Source organism: Heloderma suspectum, chromosome 2, assembly GCF_057233095.1.
Source record: "Heloderma suspectum isolate Gila_16-S chromosome 2, 16-S_ref, whole genome shotgun sequence".
In the NCBI taxonomy this organism is placed as follows: domain Eukaryota; kingdom Metazoa; phylum Chordata; class Lepidosauria; order Squamata; family Helodermatidae; genus Heloderma; species Heloderma suspectum.
The window spans coordinates 406,678,727-406,699,564 of NC_139459.1; the positions used below are offsets into that span (position 1 = coordinate 406,678,727).

A 20,838-nucleotide genomic window follows, 5' to 3' on the forward strand; every position below is an offset into this window, starting at 1 on the left:
ATTTTATTTATTTATTACTAAATTTATTAATCACCCATCTGGCTGGTCACCCAGCCACTCTGGGCGATGTACAGCATATAATAAAACAGTTTAAAACAATAAAATTCTACAATAAAAACGTTTTCTAAAATACCCTAACCCACCCCAAATGCCTGCCTGAACAACCACGTTTTTAATGCACAGCAGAAGCTCATTAAAGAGTGAGCATGGCAGAGTTCCCTAGGGAGGGAGCTCCACAGTGGGGGCCACCACAGAAAAGGCCCTCTCCCTCATCCCCACCAGTCTAGCTGTCCTGGCTGATGGGACAGAGAGGCCATCCGAGGCTGATCCTGTTAAGCGGCCTGTCTGGTGTTGCTGGAGGCGCTCCTTAAGATAGGCTGGGCTGGAACCATATAGGGTTTTAAAGCTCAAAACCAACACCTTGAATTTTGCCAGGAAAACAACTGGTAACCAGTGCAACTCCTTCAGCACTGGAGTGATGTGATCTCGCCGGCGGCTGCCTTTAATCAGGCGAGCCACCGCATTCTGTACGAGCTGCAGCTTCCGAACCATCTTCAAGGGTAACCCCACGTAGAGCGCATTACAGTAGTCTACAATTACAGTAGCAATTTCATATCTGAGTTCTTCATGAACTCTAGGATTGGTACCATCTGGGGCTGGTGGTTTATGTACTTTCAATTTATCAATAAGGTTGAGAACTCCATCTTTTGTCACCTCCATTTGCCTCAGTTCCTCAGACTCCCTTCCTGAAAACATCAGTTCTGCCCTATATCTTCTGCAGTGAAGACAGATGAGAAGAATTCATTCAGCTTCTCTGCGGTCTCCTTGTCCTCCTTCAGAGCCCGCCCCTTCTGGTGCTCCAGTCCGCTCGACACTATGCCCTCTTCGATGTACAGGGCAACACCCTCCTCAGCACACCCTTCCCTGTCCAAGTTAAAAACTTCACATTGCCACCTTGAGAGGGTTTCACCCTTAAAGGCAGCCTAAACATTATTATGTTTATTTATTAGATTTATTGGTCACCCAGCCACGCTGGGCAATGTACAACAAAACAGTTAAAACAATGAAATTCTACATTAAAAACATCATAAAGAATACTCTAACCCACCCTGAACGCCTGCCTGAACCACCACGTTTTTAATGCGTGGCAGAAGCTCATTAAAGAGGGGGCATGGCGGAGTTCCCTAGGGAGGGAGTTCCACAGAGTGGGGGCCGCCACAGAGAAGGCCCTCTCCCTCGTCCTCACCAGCCTAGCTGTCCTGGCTGATGGGACAGAGAGAAGGCCATCCGAGGCTGATCCTGTTAAGCGGCCTGTCTGGCGTTGCTGGAGGCGCTCCTTAAGATAGGCTGGGCCAGAACCATATAGGGTTTTAAAGGTCAAAACCAAGACCTTGAATTTGGCCTGGAAAACAACTGGTAACCAGCGCAACTCCTTCAGCACTGGAGTGATATGATCTCGCCGGCGGCTGCCTGTAATCAGGCGAGATGCCGCGTTCTGTACAAGCTGCAGCTTCCGAACTGTCTTCAAGGGTAACCCCACGTAGAGTGCATTACAATAGTCTAAACGAGAGGAGACCAGGGCATGTACTACCGATGGGAGCAGCTGCCTTATCAGTTGGAGTTGATACAGCGCTGTCCGGCTCACGGCTGACACCTGAGCCTCCATGGACAGCTGGGAGTCCAAAATGACCCCCAGGCTGCAGTCCTGGTCTTTCAAGAGTAGCCGTACCCCACTCAACACCAGGTCGACATCCCCCAGCCTCCTCTTGTCTCCCACCAAAAGTACCTCGGTCTTGTCAGGGTTCAGCTTATTCCTCCCCATCCAGCCACTCACCGTCTCCAGACATTTGGACAGGGATTCTACAGCCAACCCTGGTGAAAATTTGAACGAGAGGTAGAGCTGCGTGTCATCCGCATATTGATGACACCGTACCCCAAACCTCCTGATAGCCCCCAGCGGCTTCACATAGATGTTAAATGGCATCGGGGAGAGGATGGAACCCTGTGGCACCCCAGATGTGAGGGGCCATGGGTCTGACACCTCCTCTCCCAGTGCTACCCTCTGGTACCTGCCGGACAGGAAGGACTGGAACCACCGCAATACGGTGTCTCCAATGCCCATCCTCTCCAGGCGGTCCAGGAGGATACCGTGGTCAATGGTATCAAAAGCTTTGAGTGCTTGCTCATATGGCTGTTGCATTTTAAAGTATACATTTAAGTAGATGCCAACCCCCTAGTGATCAAGTGGCAAGGCAGACTGTTACCAGCCTTTGATCATCTAGAGGTGGAACGTATTGGCCCCAGGAACGTAGCCAAGTCATTCGTGGTGTTAGAGGGGCCTAGAGATCTATAATGCTTGCTGAAGTTCATTATTGGTGCAATGCCCTTGCTAGTAAGCCTCTGAGCATGTGCAGATGAATCAAAAGGCCGGTAACAGCCTTCTCAGAACATTCCTTGCTAATGAGAATGTCTTATCACTGATGTGCCTGAGAAGCAGGGTTTGTTTACAGGTGGCTGTGCTTGAGAACCAAGTGCTGTTAATTTGTGCTGGGAATGGAGGCTCAGGGTGCGTGCCGCTGTTATGCTGCCTTGTTGCTAACCTGTAGAGTATGACCCACGGTGCCCCATGGCTCGGGTTTCAGAGAAGCTGTCTGATCCAACCATTGGGTACGCCTGTGTGCTGTAAGTTACGCAATAAAGTCTCCTTGTAAGTAAACCTTTGAATCTGATTTATCACTATCTTGGCACCTCTAACCTAAGAGTTAAACGCCCATGGCCGGGGCAACACATGCCAGAGCAAATTGCGCCAGTTGTGAAAGGATGTTGTTCAACTCACACTTAGTATTCTGTAGCTCTAGATAAAGTTGTGCTGTGGGGGAAGAGGCAACTACGTTATGAGATTTCAGCTTCTTATTTGTGTCAGTTGAGGGGTTTTTTAAAGCTTTTTTGATAGGAAGCATAAGAGATAATTCGGCCCCTTATAAAAGCTTTAGTAGCCTTCCATGCAATGGCACACGAACCTGCTGTACCCTCAGTAGTATTGAAATACTCTGTTAGTTCAGCTAACATCTAGGTTTTAAACGTCTTGTCATTAAGAAGGGAAAGATTAAAACACCAAAGACTGGGGGCCCTAGGAGTATCGGAAAATTGCAGTTCCAAACATGCAGGGTATGATCTGACACTACCAATGTATCAATCTTGCAGTCTTTGATTTGACATACTCAAGTTGTAGAAATAAAAAAATAGTTTAATCTAAAGCAATTATGGTGAACTGGTGAAACAAAACTATACTCTGTCATAGAATCACAGAATAGTAGGGTTGGAAGGGGCCTACAAGGCCATCGAGTCCAACCCCCTGCTCAATGCAGGAATCCAAGTCAGAGCATCCCCGACAAATGCCTGTCCAGCCTCGTCTTGAAGGCCTCCAGTGTGGGAGATGTCGGCAGGATGTGTAATTCTCCAAGCAGCAATTCAACCATATTCCATCATGTAAGCCTGGAGTGCCGGTCTCACTGCAGACTGGGTCTTAGGAGGAGGTGTACTCCTATCCAGCAAAGGATCTAAGAGCTCGCTGAAGTCCCCACCCACAATCAAATAATCATAGGTAATATCAACCAGTTTAGCAAAACAATCATGAAACATAGCCAGAGAATCAATATTTGGCTCATATACACTGACCATAACAATTACTTTGCCCATATACCTTCCTACCAAGATCAAAAACGCCCTCAATATCAAAAGTCACCTGTTGAACTGAGATAGAAAGTCACTTATAGATTAAAATACCCTCTACATCATATTGAAGTGGCTGTGACAAAGGCCTCCTCAACCCAGTCCTTTTGCAACATCTGCCAATCTGCAGCCATCAAAAGAGTTTCTTGTAAGAAGGCCATGTCAGCATTAAGCTCTTTTAACTTCATAAGAACTCTTTTCTTTCTGGACAGCCAACTGCCAGGGATGCTTTGAATCATATAGAATCATAGTAGTGTTGGAAGAGGCCTACAAGGCCATCAAGTCCAACCCCCTGCTCAATGCAGGAATCCAAGTCAGAGCATCCCCGACAGATGGCTGTCCAGCTTCATCTTGAACGCCTCTAGTGTGGGAGAGCCTATCACCTCCCCAGGGAATTGGTTCCATTGTCGTATTGCTCTTACAGTCAGGAAGTTTTTCCTGATGTTCAGCCAGAATCTGGCTTCCTGTAACTAGAGTCCATTATTCCATGTCCTGCACTCTGGGATGATCAAGAAGAGATCCTGGCCTTCTTCTCTGTGACAACCTTTCAAGTACTTGAAGAGTGCTGTCATATCTCCCCCCAGACTTCTCTTCTCAAGGCTAAACATGCCCAGTTCTTTCAGTCTGTCTTCATAGGGCTTTGTTTCCAGTCCCCTGATCATCTTTGTTGCCTCCTCTGAATCCTCTCCAGTTTGTCTCCATCCTTCTTAAAGTGTGGTGCCCAGAACTGGACACAGTACTCCAGATGAGGCCTAACCAGTGCTGAGTAGAGGGGAACTAGTACTTCCTGGGATTTGGAAGCGATGCTTCTATGAATGCAGCCCAAAAGAGCATTGGCCTTTTTGCAGCCACATCACATTGTTGGCTCATATTCAGCTTGTGATCGACAACAATGCCAAGATCCTTCTCGCTTGTACTGTGGTTGAGCCACGTATCCCCCATCTTGTAACTGTGCATTTGGTTTCTTTTTCCTAGGTGCAGAACTTGGCATTTATCCCTATGAAATGTCATTCTGTTGTTTTCTGCCCAGTGCTCCAGTCTATCCAGATCACTTTGAATTTTGTTTCTGTCTTCCAAAGTATTAGCTATCCTGCCCAATTTTGTGTCATCTGCAAATTGGATCAGCATTCTCTGAACCTCCTCCTCCAAGTCATTCATAAAAATATTGAAGAGCACTGGGCCCAGGACTGAGCCCTGCGGTACCCCACTCGTTACCTCTCCCCAGCTTGAGAAGGTCCCATTGATAAGCACTCTTTGAGTCCGATTCTGTAGCCAACTGTGGATCCACCGGATCGTTGTTTCATCTAGCCCACTTCGAGCTAGTTTGCTCATCAGGAGATCATGGGGCACTTTGTCGAAAGCTTTGCTGAAGTCGAGGTATATGATGTCTACAGCATTCCCACGGTCTACAAGGGAGGTGACTTGATCAAAAAATGAGATCAGATTTGTCTGGCAGGACTTGTTTTTGACAAATCCATGTTGGCTTCGAGTAATCACGGCATTGTTGTCAAGGTGCTTCCAGATAGATTGCTTCATCATCTGCTCCAGAATTTTCCCAGGGATTGATGTCAGACTGACTGGTCTGTAGTTCCCAGGTTCCTCCTTTTTACCCTTTTTGAAGAGAGGGACAACATTAGCCCTCCTCCAGTCATCTGGCACTTCCCCCGTCCTCCATGATTTCTCAAAGAGAATAGACAGCGATACTGAGAGTTCTTCTGCCAGTTCCTTTATGACTCTAGGATGCCGTTCATCTGGCCCTGGAGATGTGAACTCATTCAAAATAATTAGGTGTTCCTTGACCATATGCCTATCCATCTCAAGCTGCAATCCTGCCCCTTCAGCCTGCACTTCGCCTTTGCTGGGGGGGGGGGGGGGCGGTCATAGACCGTCTTTTGGAGAAGACTGAGCCAAAGTAGGAATTGAGCACCTCTGCCTTTTCTTTGTCATCTGTTATCGTTTTGCCATCCATGCTCTGACTTGGACTCCTGCACTGAGCAGCGGGTTGGACTCGACGGTCTTACAGGCCCCTTCCAAACCTTCTGTTCTGATTCTATGATTCTGTTTCTTTACATTTCGCAGCCCCTTGATGTTCCATGAAGTCGCATTAAACATTGAAAAAACAAAAGCAAATTGTTTGCCCTTCTACCCAAACACATCTTTCTAGATTTACAAACAATGACTAAATTTATATACCATAATTGGTATAACAAATACATCCTTAATTTATGTTTAGGACTGAGCATTTCAAACTTCATCAAAGTAATTCTTGTTATGTAGAAACTGAGAAAATTTTTTAAATTATTCCAAAATATGAACAAAAATTGAAAATAAAAAGCCAAAATAAAAATAAAACTCAAATAATCCAATTTGTGTCCACCTACCATAAAAAAGTGCCAAAACCCACCCCTAACAAACCAAAAGAGAAACAAACTTAAAAACAAATAAAAAATGTTTGCCTTCTGTTTGGACCGACGTGTAAGCGCAATGCTCAGCTTGGCTCCTTCCACATATTAAATACATACGCAGAGCAAAGTTACAAATGTTACAAATGTAAAAACAAGAAATAGTAATAATAATAATAATTTAAAAAAAATTAAAAACCAATTGGACATTTTAACTAATATTATATCTAGAGAGGTATTCATATGTGTACACACAAACACAAATGCATATGTGTATACATATACATACACACGCATAGACACACGTATGTACCTACATAACTTTAAGCTAAATTTAACATAGTAGTTACATATAACCTGTATCTACTCAAAATATGTAAATTAACACACTCAAAAACAGGAATTATGTACATGTTACACGTATAGAAGAGGAAAAAAGAGAGAAAGGGGGAGCAGTAGTATATAATGCATTTGATCTGGCATGCCACCCAGACTTATCAACTATAACCCAAACAAAGCTTGGCAGTGAATACTGCCAGAGGAACAGTAAAAAAAAAGATAGAAAACGGCTGGATTTCAACTCAAGAAACTGAAGAAGTCGGATCCCTCATTTTGATTTTAATGCCAGTGAGAAATGATTCTGCCGCATCAGAACTTAAAAACTTCTTCATCTGGCCTTCAATAAAAATGCAAAATGTGGCAGAATATTTGATATGATATTGCAAGTTAATTTGCTTTGCTAGATTTCTCGCCTCGGTAAATTGTCTTCTTCTATCAGCAATTTCTTTAATGTGGAAAGAGCATAATCTTGTCATTTGCTGGCCCCTACCAAAGCCCACCCCACTCTTGCTAAATGCATAAGATCATTTTTCGTGGAGGCATGTAAAAATTTAACAATAACCGGGAACACGATAAGTACGCTCACTATCAAGTGGAAAATCAGAAGGCAAAGCCAATAACTCACAAATAAATTTATCCATGAACTCAGCAAGACGGAGATCTGTAGGCAGATCATTAAAGCCAAGAAAACGGAGGTTAGCTCTCCGAGCAAAGGCCTCCAGTTGAGAAATTCAAGCAGTCAGAAATTATGAGAGGCATCCATAGCAGTTTCGTGAGCAGTAACCCAGTCTTCAAGTGCGTTAACTTTCGACTCCATCTTTCGAAGACAAATATTCATCGAGTCCACAGACCTTGAAGGATAGTGATAGAATCCTGAATTGTTTCATGCTTCTTTGACTGCACTGATAACTGCGAGGACATGAGCTGATCATACCACAATCACCAACCAGAAATCCTCCCAGCAACTTACCTGGGTCCCCTGGACCTGTGCCGTGAGTAGTCTTGTTCTGCCAGGGACAGGGGAGCCATTTTTAAAATGGCAACTCCTTGTATTTCTGGAAATATTTTTGGAAATAGATCACGCACCATCTATTTCTGAAATACAGGGAGTTGACATTTTAAAAATGGCTCCCCCACCCGGAACAAACAAGACGGCTGATGTGACTTAAGTTCAGAGCTCTGACTGAAACTCTTTCCACACTGTGAGCATTTAAAGGTATTCTCCCCTGTGTGAATTCTTTGATGTCGATTAAGCTGAGAGCTCTGACTGAAGCACTTTCCACACTGTGAGCATTTAAAGGGCTTCTCCCCTGTGTGAATTCTTTGATGTGACTTAAGTTGGGAGTTCCAGCTGAAGCTCTTTCCACACTCTGAGCATTTAAAGGGCTTCTCCCCTGTGTGAATTCTTTGATGTCGATTAAGCTGAGAGCTCTGACTGAAGCACTTTCCACACTGTGAGCATTTAAAGGGCTTCTCTCCTGTGTGCGTTCTTTGATGTTGTTTAAGGCTGGAGCTCCAGCTGAAGCTCTTTCCACACTCTGAGCATTTAAAGGGCTTCTCCCCTGTGTGAATTCTTTGATGTCGATTAAGCTGAGAGCTCTGACTGAAGAACTTTCCACACTGTGAGCATTTAAAGGGCTTCTCCACTGTGTGAATTCTTTGATGTGACTTAAGTTGGGAGCTCCGACTGAAGCTCTTTCCACACTCTGAGCATTGAGAGGGCTTCTCCCTAGTGTGAATTCTTTGATGATACCGGAGGCTACAGCTCCACCTAAAACTCTTTCCGCACTCGGAGCATTTATAGGGCTTCTCCCCTGTGTGCAGTCTTTGATGTGACTTAAGTTTGGAGCTCCGACTGAAGCTCTTTCCACACTCTGAGCATTGATAGGGCTTCTGTCCTGTGTGAATTCTTCGATGTGAGTTAAGGTCAGAGCTCCGACTGAAGCTCTTTCCACACTCTGAGCATTGAGAGGGCTTCTGTCCTGTGTGAATTCTTCGATGATGTTTAAGGATTTGGCCATGACTGAAGCTCTTTCCACACTCTGAGCATTTATAGGGCTTCTCTCCTGTGTGAATTCTTTGATGTGAATTGAGAAGAAAGCCCCTACTGAAGCTATTTCCACACACTGAGCATTTAAAGGGCTTCTCCCCTGTGTGAATTCTTTGATGCAGTTTAAGGCAGGAGCTCCAGCGGAAGCTCTTTCCACACTCTGAGCATTTATAGGGCTTCTCCCCTGTGTGAATTCTTTGATGTTGTTTAAAGTGGGAGCTCCAGCGGAAACTCTTTCCACACTCTGAGCATTTATAGGGCTTCTCCCCTGTGTGAATTCTTTGATGCAGTTTAAAGTGGGAGCTCCAGTGGAAGCTCTTTCCACACTCTGAGCATTTATTTGGCTTCTCTCCCGAGTGCACTCTTCGATGTTGTGTAAGGTGGGAGCCCCGACTGAAGTTCTTTCCACATTCCACTGAAAAAATGAAAAGAGAATATTCCCTCAATTCAGGGTACAAAGACAGTGGTTTGCGGTTTTCATTAACAGACGAAACAATACCGAGTGGAGTGGCAGATCCTTCTAAATATAATAAATTGACTCTAATGCTGAATAGAACTGATAACTAGAGTGGCATACAGAGATTTTATCTTATTTATACCGATACTGATAGACTGCCTATGAGGACTTAATCCATTCCAGATGGAACAGACTAATAGGTAAAAATGTAAACTACAATAAAATAAAATTTCATAATTAAACCAGGAAGTGGTACAAGAAAATTGTAACCCATAGGTTTCAATAGCCCAACTCACCGAAATATACAATCAGGGCTGGCCATCCCATTACATCAGCTGGTGGAGTAGGAGGAGGGGTGAATTGTGCCACTGTCCCCTGCCCTCACCAGGAGGGCCAGCCTTCTCCTCCAGTGGGTGCTCTAGAGAGCCCTGCCAGCCACTCTCCCACTGTGGCATTTGCAGCAGCAAGGGAACGGCTGGCAGTGCTCTCTGGAGCAGCCACTCATTCTGCCAGCGTGGGTCCCTGCTTGTCCAAATTCCGGTGAGTTTGGGTGAGGTTCCCACAGCTGGAAAGGAAGGCAGTGGCAGGCTGGGGACAACTCTGTGCCTCGAGTGGAGAGATCATAGAATCATAGAATCATAGAATAGTAGGGTTGGAAGGGGCCTACAAGGCCATCGAGTCCAACCCCCTGCTCAATGCAGGAATCCAAGTCAGAGCATCCCTGACAAATGGCTGTCCAGCCTCGTCTTGAAGGCCTCCAGTGTGGGAGAGCCCACCACCTCCCCAGGTAATTGGTTCCATTGCCGTATTGCTCTGACACTCAGGAAGTTTTTCCTGATGTTCAGTCGGAATCTGGCTTCCTGTAACTTGAGCCCATTATTCCGTGTCCTGCACTCTGGGATAATCAAGAAGAGATCCTGGCCTTCTTCTCTGTGACAACCTTTCAAGTACTTGAAGAGCGCTATCATATCTCCCCTCAGTCTTCTCTTCTCAAGGCTAAACATGCCCAGTTCTTTCAGTCTCTCTTCATAGGGCTTTGTTTCCAGTCCCCTGATCATCTTTGTTGCCCTCCTTTGAACCCTCTCCAGCTTGTCTGCATCCTTCTTAAAGTGTGGTGCCCAGAACTGGACACAGTACTCCAGATGAGGCCTAACCAGTGCTGAGTAGAGGGGAACTAGTACTTCCCGGGATTTGGAAGCGATGCTTCTATGAATGCAGCCCAAAATGGCATTTGCCTTTTTTGCAGCCACATCACATTGTTGGCTCATATTCAGCTTGTGATCGACGACAATTCCAAGATCCTTCTCGCTCGTAGTGTGGTTGAGCCACGTATCCCCCATCTTGTAACTGTGCATTTGGTTTCTTTTTCCTAGGTGCAGAACTTGGCATTTGTCCCTATTAAATGCCATTCTGTTGTTTTCTGCCCAGCACTCCAGTCTATCCAGATCACTTTGAATTTTGTTTCTGTCTTCCAAAGTATTAGCTATCCCTCCCAATTTTGTGTCATCTGCAAATTTGATCAGCATTCCCTGCACCTCCTCCTCCAAGTCATTAATAAAAATATTGAAGAGCACTGGGCCCAGGACTGAGCCCTGCGGTACCCCACTCGTTACCTCTCCCCAGCTTGAGAAGGTCCCATTGATAAGCACTCTTTGAGTCCGATTCTGTAGCCAACTGTGGATCCACATGATCGTTGTTTCATCTAGCCCACTTCGAGCTAGTTTGCTCATCAGGATATCATGGGGCACTTTTTCGAAAGCTTTGCTGAAGTCGAGGTATATGATGTCTACAGCATTCCCACGGTCTACAAGGGAGGTGACTTGATCAAAAAATGAGATCAGATTTGTCTGGCAGGACTTGTTTTTGACAAATCCATGTTGGCTTCGAGTAATCACTGCATTGTTGTCAAGGTGCTTCCAGATGGATTGCTTTATGATCTGCTCCAGAATTTTCCCAGGGATTGATGTCAGACTGACTGGTCTGTAGTTCCCAGGTTCCTCCTTTTTACCCTTTTTGAAGATAGGGACAACGTTAGCCCTCCTCCAGTCATCTGGCACTTCCCCGGTCCTCCATGATTTCTCAAAGAGAATAGACAGCGGTTCTGAGAGCTCTTCTGCCAGTTCCTTTATGACTCTAGGATGCAGTTCATCTGGCCCTGGAGATTTGAACTCATTCAAAGTAATGAGGTGTTCCTTGACCATATGCCTGTCGATCTCAAGCTGCAATCCTGCCCCTTCAGCCTGTACTTCGCCTTTGCCAGGGGGGTCATAGACCCTCTTTTGGGAGAAGACTGAGCCAAAGTAGGAATTGAGCACCTCTGCCTTTTCTTTGTCATCTGTTATCATTTTGCCATCCTTATTTAATAGCTGAACAACCATTTCTTTCCTCTGCCTTTTACTATGCACGTAGCTGAAGAAAGCCTTTTTGTTGTTTTTAGCATCCCTCGCTAACCTCACCTCGTTCTCCGCTTTAGCCTTCCTGACGCCATCCCTGCAATTCTGTGCTACCTGCCTGTACTCTTCCTTTGTTACTTGGCCTTCTTTCCACTTCCTATATGTGTCCTTTTTTGTTTTCAGGTCATCCCTAAGCTTTTTGTGAAGCCACATTGGCTTCTTCTGTTGTCTTCCACCTTTTCTTCTTGTTGGAATTGTTTGTGATTGTGCCTTGAGAATTTCCTTTTTTAAAAGTTCCCACCCATCTTGGACTCCTTTTCTCGCTAGCATTGCTTGCCATGGGACCTTACTGATCATTGTGCTGAGTTTATTAAAATCAGCTTTCCTAAAATCCAGGGTACGCGTTTGAGTACACTCGGCTTTTGCTTCCCTTAGAACCAAGAACTCAAGTACAACATGGTCGCTTTCCCCCAGAGTTCCTGTAACTGCTACTTTATCCACTAAGTCATCTCTGTTGGTTAGGATCAAGTCAAGGATAGCCGATCCTCTAGTTCCTTCCTCTACTTTCTGTAGGAGGAAGTTATCCGCCACACAAGTCAGGAATTTCCTGGAGGGGCCATGTTTTGCAGAATTTGTCTCCCAACAAATATCGGGGAAATTGAAGTCCCCCATTACTACTACATCATGCTTCCTTAAAACATTGGCTATTTGCTTTTCAAAAGTTTCATCCTTGGCTTCTCCTTGATTGGGTGGCCGGTAGTAGACTCCGACCACCAGGTTCCTTTTATTCTTTGCTCCATTTATTTCAACCCAGATGCTCTCGATGGGGCTACCAAGCTCCTCCTCCTGTATTTCTGTGCAGAGATATGTATTTTTCACATACAGTGCAACCCCGCCTCCCTTTCTGTTCCTCCTGTTCTTTTTGAACAAGTTATATCCTTCAACTGCTGTATTCCAGTCATGAGAGTCATCCCACCAAGTCTCAGTTATACCTATCAAGTCATAATTTCCCTCCTGTATTAAGAGTTCAAGTTCGTTCTGTTTGTTTCCCATACTCTGGGCATTAGTATATAGACATCGAAGACCATGTGCTTCATAGTCTGGCTTTCTTCCTACATGTGTCTGAAGACTATTATTGGGCGCTATCAGCGCTGTTCTCTCCATTGCAGTGCATGCGCCTACGTCCATTGTTACCCCCAACATTACATCTCCCTTCCCCGTAGGATTCAGTTTAAAGCCCTCCTGATGAAGTTCTTCATGCTGTGGCCAAACACATTCTTCCCAGCCTTTGTGAGGTGCAACCCATCCCTAGCCAACAGCCCATCTTCCAGGAAGTATAGCCCGTGGTCCCAGAATCCAAATCTCTCTCGTCGGCACCACCTTCGTAGCCAGTCATTCACCCGGAGTATTTTTCGTTCCCTTTCTATCCCTCTTCTAACTACTGGAAGGATGGATGAGAAAACTAATAGATAGGTTTAGTGTTCCATGTGAACCCAGCCAGTGTGTTTTTATTTTGTCTGTTCTGGGTTTCCAACTGTTTGTTGTATTTTAGAATTCTCTGTAACCTCACTTGCATCCCTCACTTGTAAATAAAATATCAACCTGAAAGATCTGTGCCGCTATTTTCCTTTGGGGTCGGTGCTGATGTCAGGGTGGACACTGAGCCCATAGAATCCCAGAGTAGTTCTGATTCTGAGGAAGAGCAGTCGCTCCTGGGAGAGGAGCGCGCTCCTCTTTCCCAGGGCCCACAGCTGACGGAGATTCCTCCCACCAGCATTCCTAGATTAGAAAGCAGTCCAGGGAGTGACCGAGCACAGATAGCAGACTGGGTGGATGCGCGACGCAGACGCAGAGAGCGGCGCCAGATGGAGGGCGCGGAAAGGAGGCGTAGTGCCCGGTTGGCGCGCAAACAACGGCTGCGCCCAGAGGATCCAAGGGAAAAGGGGAGGGACTCTCCCTAGTCCTTAAGTTCAGGGGTCTGCCAGTAATTCCCTTTCAAACGGGGACCAACTGTTTCAACTTAGGGCATAGGTACTGTGCTGCTCAGATCTAGTTGCAATCGGTATAGTTGTTAAGTTGTAAAAGAAGAATAAAGCTTTGAAAGGAATCCCGTTGTCTGTGTCTGGACTTGGCTACTGGATTAGACTGAGAGAGGCCTCCAAGGAGCCCTTGACAGCTGAATCCAGAGTAATTCTGACTGGCGTTACCAGTTTGGGGTCTGTCTGAGCTCAAGGTATAAGGGGAGCCGGTGTAGTCCCTATTTCTTGTGCCCAGGGCCAAGTCACCTGGGAGGGCCCCTCCAAGTCCCATGTGTAATGGTGAGGAGGGTGGTGGAGGCAGACCAGAACATGGTTTGGGGAAAGCCACGTTGCCCGCTGCCTTCCTTTACAGTGCCCCCCAAACAAACCAGGAAAGGGGCCTCCTCCAACAGCTACTGTTCCACTATGGCATTTGCAGCAGCCAAGGGAATGGCTGGCAGGGCCCTCTGGAGCAGCCGCTCGTTCTCCCAGCGTGGGGCCCTGGTCACCCAAATTCCTGTGAGAGTTTCAGTGAGGTTCCCACAGCCAGGAAGGAAGGTAGCGGCAGGCTGGGGACACCTCTGTGCCTCGACCAGCAACATAGGTTGGGTTGAACTTGGATATCATGGTCGATGGTATTGAAAACCAGTGATGTATCCCAAAGAACGAATATGGTGAAACTCTGGAGTTCCCAGTGTAAGTCATCCACCACCAAGAAAATGTGGATCCAACAGTCAGTGTCCTTCAAGACCACCCGGAGTTGAGGGGCCGCCACCGCTCCCACGCCTTGCCCCCCCCCCCGCAGTTTATGAATCGAGTGATAAGTACGAGAAAGCCGAGGCCAGAGGCTAGATTCCTTCAACAAAGACTGCACCTCCGCCTCCTTCGGAAGAGTGGGGACCACGCGCTCCAGAGAGGAAGGACGAAGCACCTCTGAAATCCTAAGCACAACCTGGCTGCCTTTATCACCCACGAAGGGCACGGCTCAGAGGACGGGCGAGGCCTCCCCCTCCAAGCAGCTTCTCCATATCCTGATTGCACAGGCTGAAGAATGAGAGCCATGGGGAGTAGGGGTTAGAGGGCTGGCCTGGGACTCTACTCCCCACTCGGCCAGGAAGCCCACTGGGTGACTTGGGCCAGTCGCTGACTCTCCGCCTGACCTACCTCAAAGGGGTGTTGTGGGGATAAAATGGAGAGGAGGAGGAGGACCGGGAAAGCCAACTTGGGCTCTTTGCAAGAGGAAAAAAGGCGGGATATGTCATAATAAATAATATAACATAAAATAAAATGACGGCACAGGACTTCTATTCAACTGATGTTCCCCACCTCCCTTTTGACACGAATTAGCCTTTTCCCAGCTGGTCAAGTCCCTCCACCTATTCCCAGGCTGATGTTCTGAGAGATCTCCCAGGAGGGTGACATTTAGCCAGGAGAACCATCTGCTGGGGGAACACAAAGCTGGACAGGCCTATGGAGAAAGAGCCCAGCCAGAGATGACCAGCACCCACCTGCTGATCTCCCCCCTTCCTCAGAGCCCTGGACAAGTGGATCATCCGCTGCTTCCTGCCAGGAGAGGAGGTCAGATCTGGGAACCGGAAGGCCTGTTGCAGAGGAGAGAAAGAGGGAAATTACTTCCGGCACTTCCAGTAGTAGTTGTTTAGGGCTTTGGAACCACGCAGTCTGAAGCCTGCCCCTCCTCCCTGTCCTCCCCAGCCCCACTGAGGGCAACGGGAGGCTGGCCGGATCCTGCAGCTCCTCCACATGGGGCGGCCAGAGGGGCTGTAGCCAGAGGGTCCTGCTCTGACCAAGGAGCACCAGTGTGCCGGCAGAACGCGCCTGCTGCCTTTGGACTCTGCTTTGCAACTCTGCTGGAGAGGCAGCCACGGAGCAGGTGCCAGCGGCCACACGAGGGGGAGGGCAGCCCCAGCCTGGAGGGAAGCTCCCTCTCTGGATGCCCTGCTCTCGCCCGGGGTAGCCTGAGTCTCCTGGTCAGCGCCGGCCCTTCCACCGCGCCAAGTAAGGATATACAGAGGCGGCCAGGCCAGGGTTGAAGGGATGCCATAGCCTGGCCAGCTCAAAGAGAAGGACATCAGCATGTGAGCAATCCGTCTATGGTCTTATGGGCCTGGCCTTGTGGGCTTCCGCTGGACCCCAGGCATACTGGCCCGCCATGGGAGCCCTCCCTGGCACCCCACGCACACCGGACATGTCATCTTCGGAACTGCGTTGTCTTCCTGGAGCGTGGAAGAAACGCTGACTGGATCTCCAGAGATTGCGAGCCTGGGGGTAGGACAGGGAAGGACTGGGGGGGCAAGAGGAGTTTTCGGCAGCCCTTTCTGTCAAAGGCCAGGGCGCCAGTGCAGAGGAAGGATACTGAAAGCAAACAGCCGGCAAGGCAGATGGTGCCCTGGGAAAAGGGCTGGTCTGGCGGACCGTGGCCTACGATGCCAGCACGAAGGGGCCCTTGGGCACGAGGGGGTGCACCTCGCAGGGACTGGGGAGAGCGGTCTTGGCAGGAGCCTCACGACCCCAATCAAGGGGTCTTTAAACTCACGGGCGGGGTGGAAAAGCCCAGAGCGCAGGACTACTGGGCCACCTTCTATGGAGAAGGACACGCAGGCCTGCGAGGAGACAAGCCCTGGAGGTGGATCCCACCGATGCCTGTGTAGGAAAGCAGGGAAGATGCGGAATGACCCGGGCGAGCATCACCTCCAGATGCGAGAGGCTAAGCGCAAGCGGAGAGGCATCACTGAGGCTTGGGGGCGAGACTCCTGACGGGAACAGCGCCGCTTCTCAAACGAAATGGGCCCGGGGGAGGGGCACCACGTGCCAGGAATGTCCCACCTCTGAGGAAACCCAGGATGCGCAGCATGGAAGCCCTCGGGGAAGACGGGGAGGGAGGAAGAGGAGGGGTTGCGGCGTGGGAGTTCAGGACCCGCTGGAAGACATGGATGGCGCTTCCCTGGAACGGAAGATAAAGCTTCCACAGAGAAGAGCTGTAACAGCCATGGGGGATTTCAGCTCTCCTGGCGTCTGCCGGAAGCCTAACCCTGCAAAGAACGGAACATCCCATACGCTTTTTGACAGGGAAGAAATGGCAGGTGAAGTGGACGTGGAGGGAACCTTGGGGGAAAGTGACCGTGTCATTGGGGGATTTGTGATGGAGAGATCAGTGGAAACTGAGTTTAGCTGAATGCACACTAGGATTTCAGGGAAGCCAATGTCAAGAAGCTCAGAGAAAACTTGGCGAGGGATCCCACGTTGGAAATGCTGAAAGAAAAAAGAGCTCAGCAGGGATGGGAGATCCGGAGAAGGCACAATCGCAAACCATGCCCATGAGAAGGAGAAATGGGGGACATTGCAAGAAGCCTGACTGGCTGCACAAGGAGCTGCACCCTGCAGACCAGAGGGTGCACCGAGCAGGGGGTTGGTCTGGATGGCCTCTGAGCCCCCTTCCAATGCTAGGATTCCAGGATGTGTCGGCTGAGGGAAAGAGGGGGCCTTACCCAGGGAGGCCAGAGTCCTGTGGTTCTCCGCCATGACTTCCCTGTGCAGAGCCCTCTGGCCTGGGTCCAGCAGAGCCCCCTCCTCCGCCGAGAAGCGCACGGCCACCTCCTCAAAGGTCACCGGAGCCTGGAAGAGAAGAGTTTCCTGGGCAATGATGCCGGAGAGGCAGGAAGGGGGGGCGGTTGGAGGCCCCCCTGCGGGATCCAGGGCCCGTGGGGGACATTCAAGGCCTTCCTGGCAGCCACCTGTGATGGGCGATCCTTTCCGGCCCAGGGAGACGTGCAGGGGGCCGAGGCACCCAGGCCTCCCATACCTGTTCCAGCTGCCCAGAACGTCTTTCCACTCTGACACAACGCTGAGAAGGCCGAGCAGGAGCCTCCAGTGTCCCCTCACTACTTCGGAGTGTTGCTCCGTTTCCTAAGAAAAAGACAATGAAAGAAAGAGAGAAAATACTTTATGCTTTGTGGGCATTTGTATTTTAGTTCCTTGAGTAAAATCAAGCTTTCTCCACCTCGTTGCTCGCCATAACTTAATTCATATAAAGGCTCAATTTACTGAAACAAATCTCTTTTTCAAAGGTTTCTCCAGCCCATACAGGGTTAAGGGGTGCTTAAAAGCAGCCGGGAATATCAGGCATATGCTGAAATGCGCTCCGCTGATCCTTACCTGGAGAGCTGGCACCTCCGTCCCCCTCCTGCAGGATCTCCGTGAGCAGCGGCCTCTGCGTGGGGCCCGACGGACCCTCTGCTGCTTCAGCAACGTCCGTGGCCACCTGGGCCAACATCCCCTGCGCCTGGAAGAGGAGGGAGGAGCCCAGGGAGGGAACTGCGTTCACGCCATTGCGTAAGGGCTGAGCCGGGCAGAGGCCGAGGGCAGCGTCTCCCGTCTGCTGGCGTCGGGCCTCCTGCCGCTCTTATTCTGCCTCCCAAGAACCGCAGCTCACACGGCTGGGTCTGGCCGGCGGCGCACAAGGACCTCCGGACTGGGGCCAGTAAGGCAACCCTGGCGTTCGGAGAGCACCAGAACAGGGCGCCCCAAAGCCCCTCCTGACACCAACCGGGAGGAGAGGGAGAAGCCCCCGGGTGTTCCCTGGTGCTCGGGAGTTTCCACTGCTTGCACAGCAGTTCTGGTGCCTCCAAATGCTAATCTCTGCTCTGGTGGGGGGCCTGTACCGCTGTGTGGAGGACAGTTCCTTCCCTGGAACCCCCCAACCCCCTTCCGCTGTGATATCTAGTGATACCCCCCGGGGAGAGCCAGATCCACACGTTCAGCACCATCGCCCAGTGGAGTGTAGGATGGGACACGGCGGGGGGGGGGCGGGATTTTTAGGGTCTCTGCCCCGGGGGCTCCCAGAGCCAGGGTCCCCCCACCTGCCGCCGCCGCTCCTCGGCCCGGCCCAGCAGGAAGCCCTCGGCCAGGGCCACCGCCTGGCAGCTGCTCTCCGGCCGGCACTCGCGCGCCCAGCGCGCCGCCTCCGCGGGCAGGACGGCCAGCAGCTGCTCCAGCACCAGCAGGTCCACGATCTGCCGCTTGGGCCGCCGCCCCGGCTCCAGCCAGCGGCGGCACAGGCGGTGGAGGCGGCCGCAGGCCTCCCGCGGCCCCGCGGCCGCCCGGTAGCCGCAGCCCCGGAAGCGCCGGCGCGCCTCCTCCCGCCGGGCGCCGCCGCCGCCCCGGCTGCCCGGCCCGGGCCCTCCCCGGCGCGCCCCGCGGCCCCCGTCCCGGCCGGCGCGGGGGGCCCCCCCTGCGCCGGGCCCGGCGGAGCCCGGCTGTCCCGTCTTCACTCCCGGCTCCATCGCGGCCTCCCTGGGGGCGCGGAGGCCCCGACGCCTGGAGACGGGGAGGGCGCGGTCACGTCCCGCAACGGCTGCGGGCCGTCGCCCAGGCCGCTGGCGAGGGGGGGCGAGGGAAGGCGGCGGGGCGGCGGGGCGGCGCGGGAAACCCAGGCGGGGCCGGAAGCGCGGAGGCCCCCAGCCCTTCCTCGCCAGCCCTTCCTCGCCGCGGGCCTCTCCGGAAGCGGCGCTCCGCCTCCCCGGCTGCGCGCCCGCAGGCCCGCCCCGCCGCGCCCCGCCGCCCCCGGGCCCGGGGAAGCCGGGCGCCCCGGCCCGGCCCGGCCCTCGGCGCGGCTCCCCGGCAGAGGGCCGCGCCGCTCGGGCTCCGCCGCCGGCCGGGCCCCGGCTCGCGGCCCTCCCTCCGCCCGCCCGCGCCCGGCCGCCCCGGGCTCTTTTGGGCTGCATTAATAGCCGCATCGCTTCCAAACCCCGGGAAGTGCTAGTCCCCCCCTACTCCGCACTGGTCAGGCCTCGTCTGGAGGACTGTGTCCCGTTCTGGGCACCGCACTTGAAGAAGGACGCAGACAAGCTGGAGGGGGTTCAGAGGAGGGCAACGGGGATGACCAGGGGGCTGGAAACAAAGCCCTGCGAGGAGAGACGGAAAGAACCGGGCAGGTTTAGCCTTGAGAAGAGGAGACCGAGGGGAGACACGATAGCGCTCTTCGAGGACTTGAAAGGCTGCCACAGAGAGGAAGGCCAGGATCTCTTCTCCATCATCCCAGAGTGCAGGACGCGGAATAATGGGCTCAAGTGACAGGAAGCCGGATTCCGGCTGAACATCAGGAGAAAATTCCTGACTGTTAGAGCAGTACGACAATGGAACCAATGACCTGGGGAGGCGGTGGGCTCTCCCACGCTGGAGGCCTTCAAGACGAGGCTGGACAGCCACCTGTTGGGGATGCTCTGACTTGGACTCCTGCATTGAAGGGGGTTGGACTCGATGGCCTTGCAGGCCCCTTCCAACCCTGCGATTCTGATTCCAAGGTGGTCTCTGCATCCCCCGGACTGCACGCCACTGCCAAGCCTGGCCAGCTCTGGCAGGCGTGATTCGGCAGTGGCAGCACGAGGATGCTGACAAGGTGGTGGGCCAGGTTGGACCACGCACATGTTGAGGGTCTCCAGGAGAGGGCCGGGTCGCCTCCTGTGCTCCTGGCCGACCATTGACCCAAAAGCCACATGCAGCCCGGAGGCGTCACTGAGGAAGAACCCTGCAACGGGGCGTAAGGCGAAAAGCCTGGTGAGGGAAGGACGGCGCCTGGAATCCAGTGCAAGGCGTCTTCGTGCTGAAGCAGGCTGGCACAGGAAGGGCGGCCCCCTCCTTGCCCTCCCCCAACGCTCAGCGAGCGGAGCCCCTGGCAAAATGTGCCCTGGGATTAGCGGGGGGGCCTGGCAGCTCCTCAGCCACGCTCCCTCCCTCCCTCCTCCCGCAGCATCCTGCGAAACCGAACCAAAACATGTTGTTTTGGCTTATTCTGCTCGATTCTGCTTGGGCTTCAAACTTTGTCCAAATTCAATGCACTGCCCCAATTTATATATATATATATATATATACTTGTATGTATGTGTGTGTATCTATATACACGCATGTAGCTTTTGAATTAGGAGAATGTATTTATCTTCCACCAAAGGTAATAAAACACAGAGGACCCCTGAGCCTATCCAGAACGCTTTTCTCCCACTACTGGGCATTTCCAGCATCTTTTCCCCCATTCCTACACCAATCCCTCCTCCTCCTCCCATCCGCAGGTGTCTGCTCATGCAAGGACACCTTCTCTTTTGTGCATGTCTCCTCCATCTCCTTGTTATGCACAAACTCTGTCTCCTCCTCCTCCCCATAACTTAATCTGTGCCCGGTCTTCACCAGGAGTCAGCCAAGGAGCCTGTCCTCAAAACTAGGGCTAAGTTATGGAGAAACTCTGAGCATGTGCTGAGTGCCTTTCCCACACCACTGGGTGTAGGGTCTGTGCTAAAAGAAAAACACAAATGCATTTATTTATTTACAACATTTATATACCATTCGATATCTAAACAGTTTCCAGAGCACTGAAAAGTAAAAGACGAACTGGTAAAGATAAAAATAAAACACATCAAAACTATTCCTTCAAAAACAA

At 50.9% G+C, this 20,838-nt stretch overlaps 1 protein-coding gene across 1 annotated transcript; it reads right to left on the minus strand.

The window, feature by feature from the left end:
• Positions 1 to 4,497: 4,497 nt before the first annotated feature.
• On the minus strand, positions 4,498 to 19,223 carry LOC146356771 (uncharacterized). The gene is made up of 6 exons (XM_084831963.1): positions 18,269 to 19,223; positions 17,565 to 17,691; positions 17,212 to 17,315; positions 16,898 to 17,024; positions 14,900 to 14,992; positions 4,498 to 8,938 (listed from the first exon to the last, which is right to left on the minus strand). The coding sequence occupies exons 1-6, from the start codon at positions 19,142 to 19,144 to the stop codon at positions 7,563 to 7,565; spliced, it is 2,703 nt and encodes a 900-aa protein (XP_084688089.1). The 5' UTR covers positions 19,145 to 19,223; the 3' UTR covers positions 4,498 to 7,562.
• Between the last annotated feature and the right edge of the window lie 1,615 nt (positions 19,224 to 20,838).

What these genes read in the sequence shown, in the direction of transcription:
- LOC146356771 (XM_084831963.1), bottom strand. Translation starts at nt 19,144, where the DNA reads ATGCGGCTATTAATGCAGCCCAAAAGAGCCCGGGGCGGCCGGGCGCGG. An exon ending in GTTCTGGGCAGCTGGAACAG is followed by an intron (nt 17,025 to 17,211) that starts GTATGGGAGGCC and finishes CTTCTCTTCCAG; the next exon opens with GCTCCGGTGACCTTTGAGGA. An exon ending in CAGGACTCTGGCCTCCCTGG is followed by an intron (nt 14,993 to 16,897) that starts GTAAGGCCCCCT and finishes CCTCTGCAACAG; the next exon opens with GCCTTCCGGTTCCCAGATCT.